At 66.1% G+C, this 16257-nt stretch overlaps 1 protein-coding gene across 3 annotated transcripts in view; it reads right to left on the minus strand.

The window, feature by feature from the left end:
* The window catches only part of PRKCZ (protein kinase C zeta), a 56846-nt gene extending 44522 nt beyond the window's left edge, over positions 1-12324 (minus strand). The window contains exons 1-4 of one of the 3 annotated variants that reach the window (XM_059691541.1): positions 12081-12324; positions 7976-8097; positions 7689-7778; positions 7272-7322 (exon numbers count right to left, since the gene is read on the minus strand). In XM_059691541.1, coding sequence (XP_059547524.1) covers positions 7272-7322; positions 7689-7778; positions 7976-8097; positions 12081-12151 — 334 coding nt within the window. In that variant the 5' untranslated portion in view covers positions 12152-12324. Of the gene's footprint in view, positions 1-580; positions 606-7271; positions 7323-7688; positions 7779-7975; positions 8098-12080 lie in introns of those variants that run through there. The other 2 variants (XM_059691542.1, XM_059691543.1) reach the window with 2 other exon arrangements.
* Between the last annotated feature and the right edge of the window lie 3933 nt (positions 12325-16257).

Raw genomic sequence — 16257 nt, forward strand, 5'->3', positions numbered from 1 at the left:
TCCTCTGGGCCCCCCCATGACCTGCTCTGGGTCCCCTGCCCCAGCCTGGGCCCCTCATCCTGCCCTGGGTCCCCCAGCCTCCTCTGGGTCCCCCTGGCCCTGCTCGGGGCCCCCCAGGCAGCACATCTGTGCTCTGCGGGTTCCCATCAGCTGTGCACGGCCAGCGTGTGGGCACCCGAGAGAAGGAGGCCGAGACGCCCCGTCGTCCCGAGGAAACCATGACACAGCGAATCTCTCCGCTGCTCACGCACGGAGGCCGGCTCCCCTGCCCGGCGCCCCCTCAGCCCACATCCCCCAATTCAAGGCCCAACACAAGCAGCCGCCCGGCGACCCGGGTCTGCAGGGCTGGCCCTTCAGCTGCTGGGGGAGGGGCAGCCCCACACCCCTGCACCCCCAGGCTCCCGAGCACCAGGCACACGAGGGGTGCCCCACCCCAGCCCCCTCGCCGGGCCGCCCGGCCCCCGCCAGCCTGGGGGGGGGGCTGCCTGTTTGTTTTCACAGAAAAACACCTTGTAAAATGGACGTCGGCACGGCACCCGCAGCCCCCCTCCCGCCGCGACGCCCCTCGCACGGCGTCTACCTCCAACCATCTCAGAGCGGCATCCCCCCGGCCAGGACCGACCAGGACCGACCAGGACCGGCCGAGCCGAGCAGCCGGCGCACGTCAACACGGGCCACGCGCTGTCGTCAGTGCCAACCGGAGCCGGGACGCGGCGGTGGGAGCAGGTGCCTCCTCGCTGCTCCTCGCTCCTCCTGCAGCCGGGACGGCCGCCCGCAGCTCCGCCAGCAGCTCCCCCGGCGAGGAGCCAGCCACGCAGACGCCCTCGGCCACCGCGGACAGCGGGGCCACCACCCTGCGGCTCAGGTGAAGATCCGGTAATTCCCGGAGCCGCCGCCTCGGACAGGCCCCCGCACGAACCCCGCTGGGGGGGGCCACCGCCGCCGCAGCCCCTGCACCAGCCCCGCTCGCTGCCGGCTCATCCGTCAGCCTGGCAAACAAGGGCCTCGCTCCCCCCCCACGCCCGCCCGCCTGGCGCTGGCCGGTGCCAGGAACATCTGTGCAGCCAGGAGGCCGGAACCCGCTCTCCCGCGAGCACACGGCCCGCAGGCCGGGCTGAGGGCAGCGATGCTCAGTACTCACCCGTCGTCTTCGTCCTCCTCCTCCTCCTCCTCCTCCTCCTCCTCCTCCGCCTCCTCCTCCGCCTCCCCCCGCCCAGGCGCCTTTATGCTCCCCGGGGCACGAAGGCAGGCATTTTCCTGCCCTTTCACGGGGGGCTGCCTGTCCCCTGGACCCCACAGCAGGCGGGCGGCTCCCGGCAGGGAGGCTACGGAGAAGCAGGCCTGCGCCCCCGCCTCACATCCCTGCCTCCTCGTGTCTCCAGGCCCGGGTGGTACCCGGCTCCCCTGGGAAGCTGGAGCCGGCAGCCGAGGCACCAACGAAAACACGGCCTGGATATCAGGAGCTGACGTCACATGGACACAGCATCTCTGCATCCAGGCGTCCTGGCCCCGTCCTCCGTCCTCCGTCCTCCGAGCAGGGCGGTGGGCAGCGGGCAGCAGGCAGCGGGCAGCGGCCGAAAGGGGGTGGCTCGGCCTCCGAGAGCCACGCATGCAGCGGCCAAGGGGACGGAGCCCAGCCGGCTGGAACCTCCGGCCAGGATGCAGGGACACAGCGGCCACCCAAGTGCGAGCGACCTCTGACCCACATCCAGAGGCTGCGAACAGACCCAAAAAGGATGCTGGAGGGGCGGGGCCGGGTGCCCCGGCCAGGGGACCAGGGGAGGGGAGAGGCCACAGGTCCGGTCCAACCCCGTCAGCGGCCTTTTGAGGTTTTCGCTGCTCTGGGGTGGGGGGTGGGGGCGGGGGACACGGGAAGGGCAGCAAGAGGTGCCCCCACATGAGGAGGTGAGAATGGGTGTCAGGCTGCGATCACACCCCCGCCAGCCTGGCCCCACGCAGGACCTGTCGGTCAAGAAGCGCCCAGAGCAGACCCTTAGCCTTGATGGACACCCGCGTATCCCCCAAACCCAGGCCCCCGTCAAGCCCCAGCCCGTGTCCCTCCAAATGCAGGCGTCGCCCAGGGGACGCGGGAAGTGACGGGCCCTTCCATGCCCACGGCTGCCACACACCAGCTGCCGGCGTGGGCAGAGGCCCGGGGGGCGTCCCAGCTGGAACCCCCTCCCGTGGGTGAGGAGCAGGCACCAGGCTCACAAATCGACCGTTTGTGTTCAAAGCACAGGCCCTGGCCCGAGCTCTGGGCTCAAACTCCGCTCCCAGCGGCTCCCGTGCGGCCTCGTGCGGCCTCCTCCCGCTCGGGCAGCCGGGCGACAGCCCTTCACCCACCGGACACTGTGAGCGACGCCCAGAGGCACCTCCAGGAGGCCCCACGCGCCCCTCACCGGGAAACGCGGGGCGACCGGGGCCTCCCGTCCACCGGCCGCTCGACCGGCTGAGTAAAATCAAACAGCACAGCAGGCCCTCGGGCGACGGCGGACCCGTTCCCACGGCGACGTCATCGGTAATCACTGTACGTTGGACCGCACCCGCATAAGCACCGACGTCGCCCACGCGGAGCCCACACTCAGCCGTCATGACGGGAAACGGAAAACAATTTGAAAGGAAGAGAACAACTCCTGGTCTTTGCTTGTGAATAAATAAACGCCCAGCACAGACGGACACGTGTCGAGAGGACGGGACTTGTTTTTATAAATAAACGGGAGATGGCCACGTAGCCACGAACCGAACCCCAGGCCGGGCTGTCACATTCGAAGTCCCGTGAACATTTCACGAAACACAAGTGTCGGGGTCGCGGACGCGGACGCGGGGCGCAGCAGACGGCACTCTTCCCACCAAGGAAAGCGCTCGCCAGCCGCGGGGCTCAGGGCGGAGCATCCACCTGTGAGCCGGGAGGTCAGGTTCGCCCCCCGGTCGGGGCACAGGCCCTGGCTGCGGGTTCGATCCCCAGTGAGGGGCGCGCAGGAGGCAGCCGGTCCATGGTTCTCTCTCATCACTCATGTTCCTCTCTCCCTCTCCCTTCCTCCCTGAAATCAATAAAAATATGTATTTTTTTTTTTAAAAGTTCTGGACCCGACATTTAAAGAACTAATACGAACCCTCCTCCTCCATTTCCGACACGAGGAGGGGAGATCACACGGACTCTCTAGGAGGCCAGCAGGTCCGGGCACCAAAGCCAGACGGAAACACAGGAGAACTGCAGACCCACCCTGTGCACACGGACACCAGGCCCCGCAGGACCCGAGGGCGGGGGGGGGGGGGGGGGGTCGGGTCACACGCACAGGAGAGGGTCACCCGCTCACCCAGGGGCGGCTCCCGAAAGGCGGCCGACGCACGAGTGGCAGACGGAACATTCCACACTCACGGGCACAGTGAGTCGACTGTATGAAACACATCCGACGACACTGAAAACGCTTTTGCGGTAAAAACACCCAACAAACCAGAGACAGGAGGTGCCGCCTGCGTTTTCCCCTCACGTGACCCAGCTCCGTCCTGACACTGTCTCCCCGGAGGACAGGGGCTCCGTCCTGAAGGCTGTCCCCCTGCCCGCCCCCCCCCCAGCCCCCTCCCAACGTCAGACACCAGAGCAGGTCGCCCCTGTGCTTGGGACCCACCAGCCGTCAGCCAGAGGTTCCCACAACCCCCTCCAGCAGCGGTTCTCAACCTTCTGGCCCTTTCAATACAGTTCCCCATGTTGTGACCCAACCGTAAAATTATTGTCGATGCTCCTTCATCACTGTCATGTTGCTACTGTGATGAATCGTCATGTAAATATCTGATATGCAGGATGGTCTTAGGCGACCCCTGTGAAAGGGTCGTTCGACCGCCACAGGGGTCGCGACCCACAGGTTGAGAACCGCTGCCCTCCAGGCTCCAATCTTCCGCTTAGATCTCAGAGAAACGTCTGCTGAGGGGACCCCCGGTGGATCACAGACAGACGCAGCTCTGGGCCGCCCATCAGCAGCGCGCCCATCTCCGCGCACCCATCTCCGAGCTCGCCACCGGAGTGACGGTTAAAGCGCTGGTCACTGGAGATGACTCCTCTTCCAGCCCCTCCCCTCCCACCTCTCCCCCAGGCAAGGGAAGGGACTGAGGGCTCCACCTTCCATTCACCAGGACTGGGTGTGAGCAGCTACCCTGAGGCCATCCAGACAGACACTCCAGGACACTAGGAGCCGAGTCCCAGAACTCGCGACAGGAGGGCTGTCTTCCTGTTGTAGTGTTTTGTGGGCCTGGCAGCATGTTTACGAGGCCACAGGAGGGAGGTACCCGCAGTAGAAGACAGCTGCCTGTGAATAACCCACAGCGAACACATCGACGGGAAAGGTTTCAGCTTCTCTCAGACCCTGGACGAGAGGGAGACGCCGCTCTCAGCTCTCACCACTTCTACTCAGCACGCCCTGGGCTCGCCAGCCGAGCGGCCGGACAAGGACACAAACAGAGGGGATCCTGGCTGCAAGAGGATGAAATGGACACAGGAAACGCCAGTGACTTCACACAAAGGTGTGACCAGAACTCAACAAATTCAGCAAAAACCAGGAGGATACAAAGTCAACAGAACCAATGACATTTCGAGGCCTAGCAGTGAACCGCCCAAAAAGGAAATGAATAAATCGGTGCCGTTTACAACAGCAGGAAAAAGAGAGTAAGAGGCTTAAAAAGAAACCTGACGCGGAGATGGAAGGCCCGGACAAGGAGCCCTGGCCGGCGCGGCTCGGTCACACGTCAGCCTGCGGACTGAAAGGCCGAGGGTTCAACTCCGGTGGAGGGCACGCACCTCGGCCGCAGGCTAGAAACCGCCCGTTGTGGTGTGTGCAGGAGGCAACCAATCGCTGTGTCTCTCTGCCTGCCTCCCCCCCCCCCCCCATCCATTCTCTCTAAAAATCAGAGGGAAAAATATCCCGGGGAGGGTTAACAAAAAATTTAAAAAATTGAAAAACGGGGACAGTGAAACACACACAGAGAGAGAGAGAGAGAGAGAGAGAGAGAGAGAGAGAGAAACTTGTACCATGAAAACTACAAAAACAGAATTAAAAGGAACAAAAGCCACAATTAAGTGGAAAGCCATCCACCGTCCACTCCCACCTAACCGAACAGAGATTGAATGCAATCGGCATCCACATCCCACGGGTTTATTTGCAGAAACTGAAAAACTCGTCCTGAAGTCCATCTGGAACCTCAAGGGGCCTGAACAGCCAAACCTGAATAAGAACAGCCACCTGCAGGCCACACAGCCTGGTCCAAACCGACGGCAAAGCCACGGTGTCGCACCAGCTGGTGCTGCGGGCGGACGGACAGACAGACAGACAGACAGAGGCCGGTGGGACGCACGGAGCCCCGAAATCAGCCTCACCCCTGTGGTCACATGGATTCCCACCAGGGGCCACGGCCACGGCCACGACGGGAAAGGACAGTGTCCTCGGCAGATGGCGCCGGGAGGGAGGACGGACGGCCACGCCGCAGGGTGAAGTGGGGCCCGACCTCACCCCACACACAAAAGTAACTGACCAGCATCAAAGCCACAAATCAGGACCACAGCGAGACACCCTCACACCCGTCAGGGCGGTGGCGGCTGCTATAGAACAAAACAGGAAGCAAGCGCTGACGGGACGTGAAGACATTGTGACCCCGCACCGACGGCGGGAGTGGCGAGTGGAGCGGCTGCCGTGGAAGACGGTGTGGAGGTTCCCCCAAAATCACACGCAGCCCCGGCCGGCGTGGCTCGGGGCTGAGCGCCATCCCATACACCAGGAAGGGGTGGGCTCCATCCCCGGTCAGGGCGCCTACGGGACGCAACTGATCCAGGCTTCGCTCTCCCATTGATGTTTTTCTCTCTCCCTCTCCCCCCCACCTTCCTCGCGCTCTAAACACATCAGTTAGTACGTTCTCGGGTGAGGACAGAAAGAACCAACTGTAAAACCGATTCAGTGCACATCGAACAGGACCTGTGGGAAGGTGTTTTGCTGACAATGAAGACCGGCCAGGCTGGGGCAACACGGTCCTCCCAGGCAGACGTGCCCGGGTGCCACGTGCGGCCACGTTCCTGCCACGTGTCCGTCTCTGGCCATGCTGTGTCAGCCCACCCCGACCTCCTGGCAGGGGCCCCTGGCCAGGGACACGTTTACCACCCACCATCTGACCCTCGCACGCACCCTCGGCACTGGGTAGGGCTGCCCGAGGCCATTAAACTGACCAGACACGTGGGTGTCGTGGCCATCAGGTGGCCAGATCGGGGCTGTCCTCACTGTCCAAGATCAGCATTAAAATCAAGTGAAATATGAAAATGTTTAAAAAGAAGAAAATCCTGATTGGAGAGAATGCCAACCTTCAAACAGCCAGGAGCCTGGGCGGCCCCGTGCGGAGGGCTCTGCCCCGTCCTGACCAGCGACCCGAGGCCGCCCTGCTCCTCGCGGCTGTCGACCCGGTGACACCAGCGCCCGGAGCGGGGATCGTGCCCAGGGAGACACGGCCCTCAGCCCCTGGGCCCCCGGCGCCCGCGGCTCCCACACGGGTGGGACGTCCCAAAGCCTCAGAGCCGCCCGTCAGCGCCTGGAGGGCCGGCTCCCGTGGGCGAGCGGGATCTGGCGAGGCTCACAGTCTCCAATCCCCACAGCAACGTGGTCACTGCCCGGGGTCACCCCCTTTGGCCTCTGGCAGCCGCCCGCGTCCTCACGCCCGACCCCCACGTCCCAGCACAGCAGAGGCTGAGACAACGCCACGACCCTTCCCTCCCGAGGCCGGAGCTCCTGGGCCAGGTGTGCCCCCTGGACGCCCCCCTTCCCCCCCGCCCCCAGGCCGTGCCACTGCCGCCAAAAGGTGCCTCCCTCGCTGCCTTCTCAGTGGGACTCCCCGCCTCCAAATCTCAGCCGCCCCCCACCCACCTCCGTCTCCCAGGGGACGCCAGGCTGCCGCTGCCGCCTGCCAGGCGGGGTGCCAGCTCCGAGACTGGGCCGCCTCCCTCGCCCGCTGCCCCGCCTGGCCCCTTCCCTCCCGGGAAGCTCAGGGCGCTCCCAGGACTGGCGGTGCCTCCCCAAGGGCCACGCTCCCTCACGGACAGACACACGGAAAGGCAGGGACACCAGCCAGTGAAACCCACAGGCGGGCGGGCTGTCCGCCACCGCTCACTCCCGTGAGTCGTCACGGGCGAACGGGCCTAAGCCACAGGCCACCCGAACGCCGCTTCCCCTCGCGGGCAAACACCTCGCCGCTCAGCCCAGGGCCCGACAGAGTCCGAGGATGAGGTGGGCAGTACTCACTGTCTTCTCCAGGGCACGGCATGCCAGGCTGCTCGGGGGCACTCGGGAACACTGCACGGGGAGGGGGGGAGAGAGAGTGGGGGGGAGAGTTAGCACCGAGTGTCTGTCACAGGTACAGTCTCAGGGGAAGGCGACAGGTCGGGCTGACCACACACGTGCCCAGAGCCACCGCTCACAGCCACTTTACTTGGGTTAGTAACACGAGGTGCATTACGTCCAACATCCTTAAATTCCTGGCGCCCTAAGAGGTTAAGCCGTGACCCTCGTGTGGCTCCCAGGCCCCGGGTGGTCTGGCAAAGATGCAAGGATGGGCCCCCAGGCTCCCAGCCCGAGGAGGGCAGCCCAGGAGAGCCCTGCCCCGCCCACGCCCCCCCACCCCCCGCGGCACCCCCAGCGCCCGCCACGCCCGCCACTGACCGTGAATGATGAGCCCGTCATTCCTGCGCTGACAGGACAGGCGGAAGGCCTCCTCCAGCTCCATCTGGGAGGACACAGTGCAGGGGTCACCTGGGCAGCAAGACACACGGCTGAGGCCACCGCTGGCCTGAGGCCGAGGGGTCCCCGCGACCCGCGGGCGCTCCCCCAGAGCGGAGGGAGCCGGGCCCCACGTCAGCGCAGTCCCCGCCGGGCAGGGAGGCGAGTCCACGCACAGCCCGAGGCGGCCCCTCGGATGCAGGTGGAGAGAGAGAACCCGGCCCCCCTACCTTCGCTGTCCACCCACTTGAGGGTGAGCGGCTGGGCCTGGGCGAGGCTGCACATCTCCCTCACTTCCGCGCACAGCTCCTCGAAGGTGGTGGCGGCGGCCAGGCTGGTGACCAGGATGTCCCTGGGCAAGAGGAGGCGGAGACGTCACCAGGGTGGACTCGCACGTCAAGTGTAAGGCAGACGACCGATTAATCAGATTACCGACTAAATAAATGGAACTGCCCCAGAACCACTGACCACGCGTGTTACATTAGCACCACCAAGGCCCCCCACGCCAAGGGACGAGCTGTCCTAGAGCCTGGGTGTCGGGGGGGGGGGGGGGGGCAAGCAGCGGCTCAGGCACCAGGTTCGAGTCCTGCCCAAAGTCACCGGGTGGGGGTGGAGATGTGGGTGGGGATGGGGTGGGATGGAGGAGGGTAGGGTGGGGATGGGGCGGGGATGGGTGGGATGGAGGAGGGTGGGGTGGGGTTGAGGGAGGTGGACACACGCCCTTCAGGTCAAGCCCATCTGCTCCCTTAAACCGTCCCCCAAACCTGGACAGTGCGGATGCGCGAGCGCCCCCGCCCCATCCCAGGACTGGGGCCCCAGGAGGAAGGGACAGCGGGTGGGGGAGGGGCAGGGTGGACAGCGCAGTGACCAGGGCCCTGGAGGACCGTCCGCCGCCTCCTGCACAATTATTTTTGAAAAGCCGAGTCACAGAAGGCCACTGCCTTTCATCTCTTCCTCCAGAAATGGGACGCTGACGTGGGAGGCCGCAGGCGGCTCGGGGATTCTGGGTCACCTCTGAGGGCCGGCCTTCACAGGCGGGGCGCCCCCCCCAGATGAGGGAGAGGGCTGCTCTGCTCCCCCTCGCCCTGAAACAAGCGCCAGTCCTGTCCTCCCCACCCCGCACCCCCCCAGGGAAGGGGGAGGGAGGTGACTTTGCTGCAACAGGGAACCTCGTCCTCAGAGCAGAAGCGAAGCTGCAGGGGTGTCCCCCACGTTGACACCCCGAGTGCAGAGCCTTAAAAGCATCTGCCGGGCCCTGAAAGGTGCCGACCAGAGGAGAGCAGGTCTGGGCGGTGCGAGCCCCGCCGGCTCCGGAATCCCACCAAACAAGGGCTTATAGTCTCTGGCCACCAGGATCCAGGACCCGACGGAGGGCAACACCTCGGGGAGCACAGCCGCCCAGGGCCCCGCCCACAGGCCTGGCCCCCAGCTGCCCACCCCGCCCTCTGGGACTGGCCATCGGCTGCTCAGAGACCCGCAGCACCTGCCCCAGCACCCACAGCTGGCCCGGCCTGTCAGCACCTCCGCCTGGGGGGTGGTGTCTCAGCAGATGGGGAACGTTCCCACCCGCCTACCCCCCCAGCCTGGGCTCACCCTCACCTGACCCGGCGTCCACCATGTTCCTGCCCCCAGGAACTCCGGAAGTCAGGGTCTGCCACCCCTTCCCCTCGACCTCCCCCTGCATCCTACCTCCAAGTGGGAGCTCCTGTTCCCCCAGGACCCCTCGTCACCGGCCTGCCCTGACCTCAGGGCCCTGGGCTGGGCCATCCCACCCCCACCCCCACCCCCACTACCAGACCCCTAACCACCAGCCCGAATCTCACCCCAATCGGAATCAAGCGGCCCCTGAGCAAGACGGAGCCCCGGGCGGTGGCCAGGGGTCAGCACCCAGCAGCCTGGTGACTGCCGCTCCCTGGACCCCAGGTCTCCCAGCCACAGGACCCAGCCCTGAGCTTTGCACACAGGGTCCCGGAGCTGGAGCGAGGGAAGAGGGAAGACCCAGCCGTCATTTCTATGATCTTAGAAAAGTGGGCATCGAGGCTCGTCTGGGAAGATGGAGGGCCCCAGACCTGCTGAGCATCACCCCAAAAATAACCCGGAAAAATGCAGGTTCTGTCAGACCCCAAGGACCACACACCCTCCAGGGGCCCAGCTGGGCGGGAAGGAGGCCCTGATCGCAAGCCTTTGGGGGGGGGGGGCTCAGGGGATGGGCAAGGATGACCAGGAGAAGACATCGCCACTGGGGGCGGCGGAAGACCCCCCTCTTTAAGAACAGGGTCTTCGCCGGGCCGGCGGGGCTCAGTGGTTGAGCATCGACGTAGGAACCAGGAGATCTCGGTTGGATTCCCCGTCAAGTAGGGGGCCTGCAGGGGGCAGCCACCAATGACTTTCTCTCTCTCTCTCTCTCTCTCTCTCTCTCTCTGCCCACCCTTCCTCTCTGAAACCAATAAAAATATATTAAAAAGAACCGTGTCTTCAACGTGTCTGACCCTCAGCCCCTGGCCCTGATGCAGCACAGGACTTCACCTGGACGGGCGGGGAGGGGTGAGGACAAGTGGGTGCTGACCTTGGTGGGCGCTTCCCAGACCAGCCTCACTGCCCAGTCACTGCCGCCCTGAGGCCCAGGTCCCCCAGCTCAGTCCCCTGGGAGAGGCAGGACCCATAGGAAAGGCAGGCAGGGAAGGCGGGGAGGAGCTGGGCCTGGGAAGCAACCGAGGTGCAGACCAGGGCAGAAAGAGGGGTGCGGGAGAGAGAGGGGAGGAGGAGGAGGAGGAAGAGGGGAAGAGGGAGAGGGCAGGGGAAAGAGGGGAGGGGAGGGGGAGGGGAGGGGAGGGGAGGGGAGGGGATGGAAGGAAAAGGAAAGAGTGTGGGGCGTGGCCTCATCCGCTGGGGAAACCGGACTCAGCAGGTCACGTTACTCCTGGTAACCAAAGCTCTTGCCAGGCGCCAGGGCCGCGGAGGGGCTGGGGCGGCCGCGGAGGGGCTGGGGCGGCCGCGGAGGGGCTGGGGCGGCCGCGGAGGGGCTGGGGCGGCCGCGGAGGGGCTGGGTCGGCCGCGGAGGGGCTGGGGCGGCCGCGGAGGGGCTGGGGCGGCCGCGGAGGGGCTGGGGCGGCCGCGGAGGGGCTGGGGCGGCGCCCACAACTCCCCTGCGTCTGCGGAACTCCCCCAGCCCAGTTCCCATCCCCACCCGAGCTCAGCGCCCCAGGGGCCCACAGGAACCTGCCCGGGGTGGCCCGAGGGTCAATTCCTACCCACCCCACCCACCCGGCCCTCTGGGCGTGCGCATCCTCACCAAGGAGAGTCCCCGGTTACTGGGAGGTTCCAGGTGACCCGGCGGCAAGCCAAGATGCTCCGGAGGGTCCAAGCCCCACCAGCCTCCATCCCAGGCCAGCAGCAAGACCCGACTGTTGGGGCGGGCGGCCAGGCCTCCCCGGACACCCTCCTCCCCTCCGGGCGGGCCAACCCCCCGCCGCAGCCACCTCACCTGGCAGAGGAGGCGCAGGGGGCTCAGGCCTGAGGACGCCCGGGGTCCCCTCGCGCAGACCCCATGCAACTGGAAGGTCGCTCTGGCGAGACGGCCCAGTTCACCGCAGGGTCGGCGTGTGGCTACACCGGGCGGCGGAGAACCGACGGCACCAGGCGCGATTTCGGGACCCCGGGCACCACGGCCGGTGGGAGGAAGCAGCGGCAAAGGCCCCTAGCTCCTCCTCCGGCGCCGTCTACACCGCGCGGGCGGGGGGCGGCGGCGCGATCCCCGGCTCTGGGCTTCCCCGCCGCCAAGTGTCCAGCGCTCCCGCCACTGACGCCTGGGAGGCGGCCGCTCGCCCCATTTCATGGCGAGGCAGGTCGAGGCCAGGGCGCCGAGCGCGCCGCCAGGCTGCTCAGCCCCCGGAAGGTCCAGCCCCAGGGGAACCGCGCCCGAGCCCCCCGCGCACCTCCGCCGGCCCCTAACCTTTCCCGGCACCGAGCCCGCCTGCGGGTACAGTGGGGACACAGGAGACCCCGATTTGCAAAGTCTGCCCGCAGTTTCCACAATCGGACAAAAAGTTTAGCCTCCGCAGGTCTGTGACCTTAAGATTCCAGCGAACTTTCCAGGGAAAATGTCACCCCTGGGCCAGGGCCGAGGGGCGCGCCGCCGGGGTCCCCCCCCCCCCCCCCCGCGCCGCAGGTCCGCGCGCAGGAAACCCTCGCGGGGCGGGGGGCGCCGTGGCCGCCGCTCGGCGCCGGTGCGTCAGGACCGCCCGGGACGCCCCTGGGCCCGCAGGGGCCGCGCCGTCCCCCCGCCGCGCGCCGCGCCCCGGACTCCCACCCTCGGCGCCCGCCCCGGCCGCTCACCCGCTGTAGTGCGCCTTGAGGCGGACGCGGCCGCCGCTCCCGTCCATCTTGGGGTCCGTCCTGCTGGGCATGGCGCTCCGGCCGCCGTCAGCGCCGAGCCCGGGGCGCTCGAGCCATGGCGGGCCCCCCGCAGCCGGGCGCCAGGTGGGGCCGGCGGGGAACGCGGAAGGGCGCACGGCGCGGGCCCCGAGAGGCGTCGGCCCGGGCGACTCCGCGGAACTTGGGCGGCGCGCGGCGGGCGGGGCGCTGACTCCGGCGAGAGGCCCGCGGGGCGGGGGGGTCCGAACATGGCCGACCAGCCGGCGGCCAATCGGCGGGGCGGGAGGTCCGGGGCGGGGGCGGTGGCACCTGCGGCCAATGAGGGCGAGGCGGGGCCGCCACCTGGGCCAATCCCCGGGGAACCCCGCGGCCGCGGCCCAATGGCGAGGCGCGAGGACGCTACCTGTCGGGCGGGGCGGGGCGGGCCCACCTGTGGCCAATGGAGGCGCGCGCGTCCCGGCTCTGCCCGGCAACCTTCCGCGCCGCGGCCGCCCGTCCTCAGGGTCCGCGCCGGCGGGTGAGCCGTCCGTGCGGTGCGCGCCGAGGCCCGCGGTGCCCGGCTGGGGTTCCCGGGTGGGGTCCCCGCGCCTCCGTGCCCCGGGACTTGGAGAGGGCGCTCTCGCGCCCGGATCCGCTGAACCGAGACTCTAGCCGTCGGTGCTAACGGGACCCCGGCGACTCCAGGGCGAGTGCTGACCGAGTGGAGCGCGGGGAGGGTTCGCTAGTGACCTGCGGGGGGCAGAGAGAAGAACCTCGGCCTCCGCAGGGAGGGGTGCGGTCAGGAGCTCGGACCCCGAACCCCAATGCGCTCCCACAGCGGCTCTCCGGTCGGGCCAGCTTACAGATGCGGAGGCCGAAGCTGCGCGGAGCGGACACCCCGGCGGAGAGGGTCCGGGCTCCGCCGCTTGTCCCGGCCACGGCCGCACCCCCCCCCCCCCCCCGTCCCCCTGCGGAATCCACGGCCGCATCGCAGGGGCGGCTCGTCCGCTCGCCGGCGGCTCCCTCTGCTCCCGGGACAGGGGGCTGCGTCTGCCCGTGACCTTCCTCTCTGAACCCACAACGTCCCCCTTGGCACTGGGTCTGGGCAGCCGCCCTTGAACACGATCCACGCGCCCCCGCGCCCCCTCCAGGGCCCGGCATCCTAGGCCCCCTCCCCTTAACTGTGGGGTCGGGTTTCCCGAGGAGCCCGCCTCTTCCTGTTACATCCCCAGGACCCGTGTCTGCTGGTAGCAAGACCTGCCCTGGGCCCCAGGTGTGCAGCCCCCGCTGCCACCCCACCCCCACCCCCACCCGCCAAAGGCGCCCTCCCCCAGGCCATCCCTGCTGACTCGCTCCCCGCCCCACCCACTCCCTGCCAAGCCTTCACCGCCCCTCACCTGGGCGCCCCTCACCTGCGCACCCCTCACCTGGGCGCCCCTCACCTGGGCACCCCTCACCTGCGCGCCCCTCACCTGGACGCCCCTCACCTGCGCGCCCCTCACCTGGGCGCTCACGCTGTCACTCCACAGGTGCTTCCTGCCGCCTCCCTGGTGCCAGGCACTGGAGGGGAGCCCAGTGGACAGTCCCTGTGGTCACAGAACCTCCCTGGAGGCGGCGCAGAGAATCCTGCTAGAACCCACCTCACCGGCTTGAAAAAACAGCAGAACCCTCTGCACCCCGCACCCCTGCCCGTTGCTGACTCCTTCACTGCAGAATCCCTGGGCGGCCGCATTCCTCACCTCCACGTCACCTCCCACTTTCTCCAGCCCCCCCCCCCACCAGAACCCCCACCCCCAGGGCGGCCCCCCCCACCAGGACCCCCCACCCCCAGGACACCCCCACCCCCAGGACGGCCCCACCCCCAGGACGCCTGTGTTTTCAATAAATGGTCCCCTGGCCCTAGTTCAGTTGGTCAGAGCGCCCTCCCCCACTCACCAAGGTTGTGGGTTCCATCTCCAGCCAGGGCACATACAAGAAGCAACCAGTGGACACGTATGTAAATGGAATAAAAGTCGAATCTCTCCTTCCTCTAAAATCAATTTTTTTAAATTAAATACGATGGTCTGTCCCTTAGGAATGTCTCACCCTCACATTCCCCTCTCCCCACCCCCATCCCCCTCCACCCCAGCCACCCCAGCCTGCTGCCTCCTCCCCTCAGGCTTTGGCCCCCAGTGCCGCCCTCCCCTGACCCTGACCCCCACCACACACACCTCTCATCTCCCTCCCTCTGCCATGTCCTCCCCTATAGTCATAGAGGGACACAGGGGTCCGCTGTGCCAACCCCACCCTGTCCCCGGCCTCAACGTGAAGACCTGGGCGGCCCCTTGGCCTCCTCCCTCTGACACCTCTCGCCTGCAAGTCTGGAACGTTCCGCCCTGGGTGTTTCCAGATTCCCAGCGCGTCCTGAACCTCCATGGCGACCACCTGGTCCAGGCCCCGCCCTCTGCTCTGGGGTTTGTGCTTCAGCCTCCAACTTCCCTCAACACCAGGCAGTCTGTCTGTCCGTCTGTGCAAAAAGCCTCAATGATTTGGGGGACCCATTGGGGCCTCAAGGGCAGAGGGTGTGGTCCTGACACAGGCACGCCCATGGAGGCCGCTGTGTCCACCGCCGGCTCTGCACTCTGGTGACCAGGCGGGGCGGTTCCCAAATTTTCCGCTCACCAATCCCTCCAGGCACGGCGAGGGTCGGCCCGGCAGCCTGGGTCTCCACTGTGTCCCCGTGTCTCCGGCATCTGGCACACCGTGGGCGGAATGAGTGAATGAATGAATGAATGAGTGGATGGATGAATGAGTGGATGAATGAATGAATGAGTGAATGAATGAATGAATGAATGAATGAATGAATGAGTGGATGGATGCATAGGTGAAGTGCTGGGTCAGGCCAGCCTGCCAGGACCCCAGGCCCCGTGTGAGGGGTCCCTGGACCGGTCCCGCCTCTCCCGCTCCCGCAGTCCAGGCATAAAGACTCAGTGTGGGAACTCCCAGCGCCGCTGGCGGGGCGGAGCCGGGAGTGACCCTTGGACCGGAGCCGGAGCCCGGCCAGGACAGGCCACAGCTGAGGGCGGGTCCTTTCCCCTCGGCAGTGTCTGTTCGCCCAGCTTTCCCACAACCTCACGCACTTCCACAGCCAACACCTCTTCTTCCCAAACGGAAAAGAAAGGCGAGTTGTGAGGTTGTAACGGCTGTAAAGCGAAGCCGCAAACACCAGGGAGGGAGGGTGTGGGCGGAGACAGCCCTCCCCGCCTGACCTGCCCGCTCCCTGACGCGCCAGGAGGCCGCCAGCCTTCCGGCCCTGCTGTCCCCGGACTGGAGGGCGGTGCCGGGTGGTCGCTTTCCCACCAGGTGTGGGCCGAGGGGTGGAGGAGGGTGGCCAGGCCGGCAGAGGGCAGGTGGGCCACGTGGCCTCCCGCCGAGGCCCCCCCGCCCGCAGCCTCTGATTTTCTTTGATAAACGTGCTTAATGATGATACTTTCCTGGGGGGGGGGGGGGGAAGCCAGGCGAAGTGTGTGCTCAGGGACACTCAGCCCAGCCTCCTGTGTGTCACTGTCCCTCCCAGTGTTGTAATGCACCCCGCGAATCACAGAAGGACGCCTCAAGAAGTCGAATTAAAGAGTCACATTTATTGCATTCCGGGACTATGAGGGGGCATTCCCAAATCTCATAGCCCTAAGATGGTGGCAAAACCAGACTTATATAGGCAAAAATCACAAAGGTATTGATTACATCCCAGGGTTTGGAATGAGGCACCTGGCTCCCAAAAAAGCAGATTACAGAAGCAGAATTAAGCATGTTAATTACAGTTTCGGGTCTCGGGGTCACTGAATTGACAGAAGTACATTATCTAGAGTTCTTGGGTAACCTGGGTTAAACTTAGGCATGTTATCTAAATTACAGTTTTGGGTCTCTGGATCACTGAGTTGATAGAAACACATTATCTAGAGCCCTCGGGTCTCCCGACAACTGAGTTGTCAGGACAATTTAGAGTAATTGTGCTGTCCTGGTCTCGGGACCACTGAGGCAGCTGGAACGCACCACCTGTGGCCACTAAAACAATTTAGGGTAATTGTGCTGTCCTCTTTCCCAGGTACAGAAGAATGTGCTCTCTAAGACCAGTATGATAACAATCAATGGGATAGTCATTCGATCAATAAGGCATTCA

Source organism: Myotis daubentonii, chromosome 3 (genome assembly GCF_963259705.1).
Source record: "Myotis daubentonii chromosome 3, mMyoDau2.1, whole genome shotgun sequence".
NCBI lineage: Eukaryota > Metazoa > Chordata > Mammalia > Chiroptera > Vespertilionidae > Myotis > Myotis daubentonii.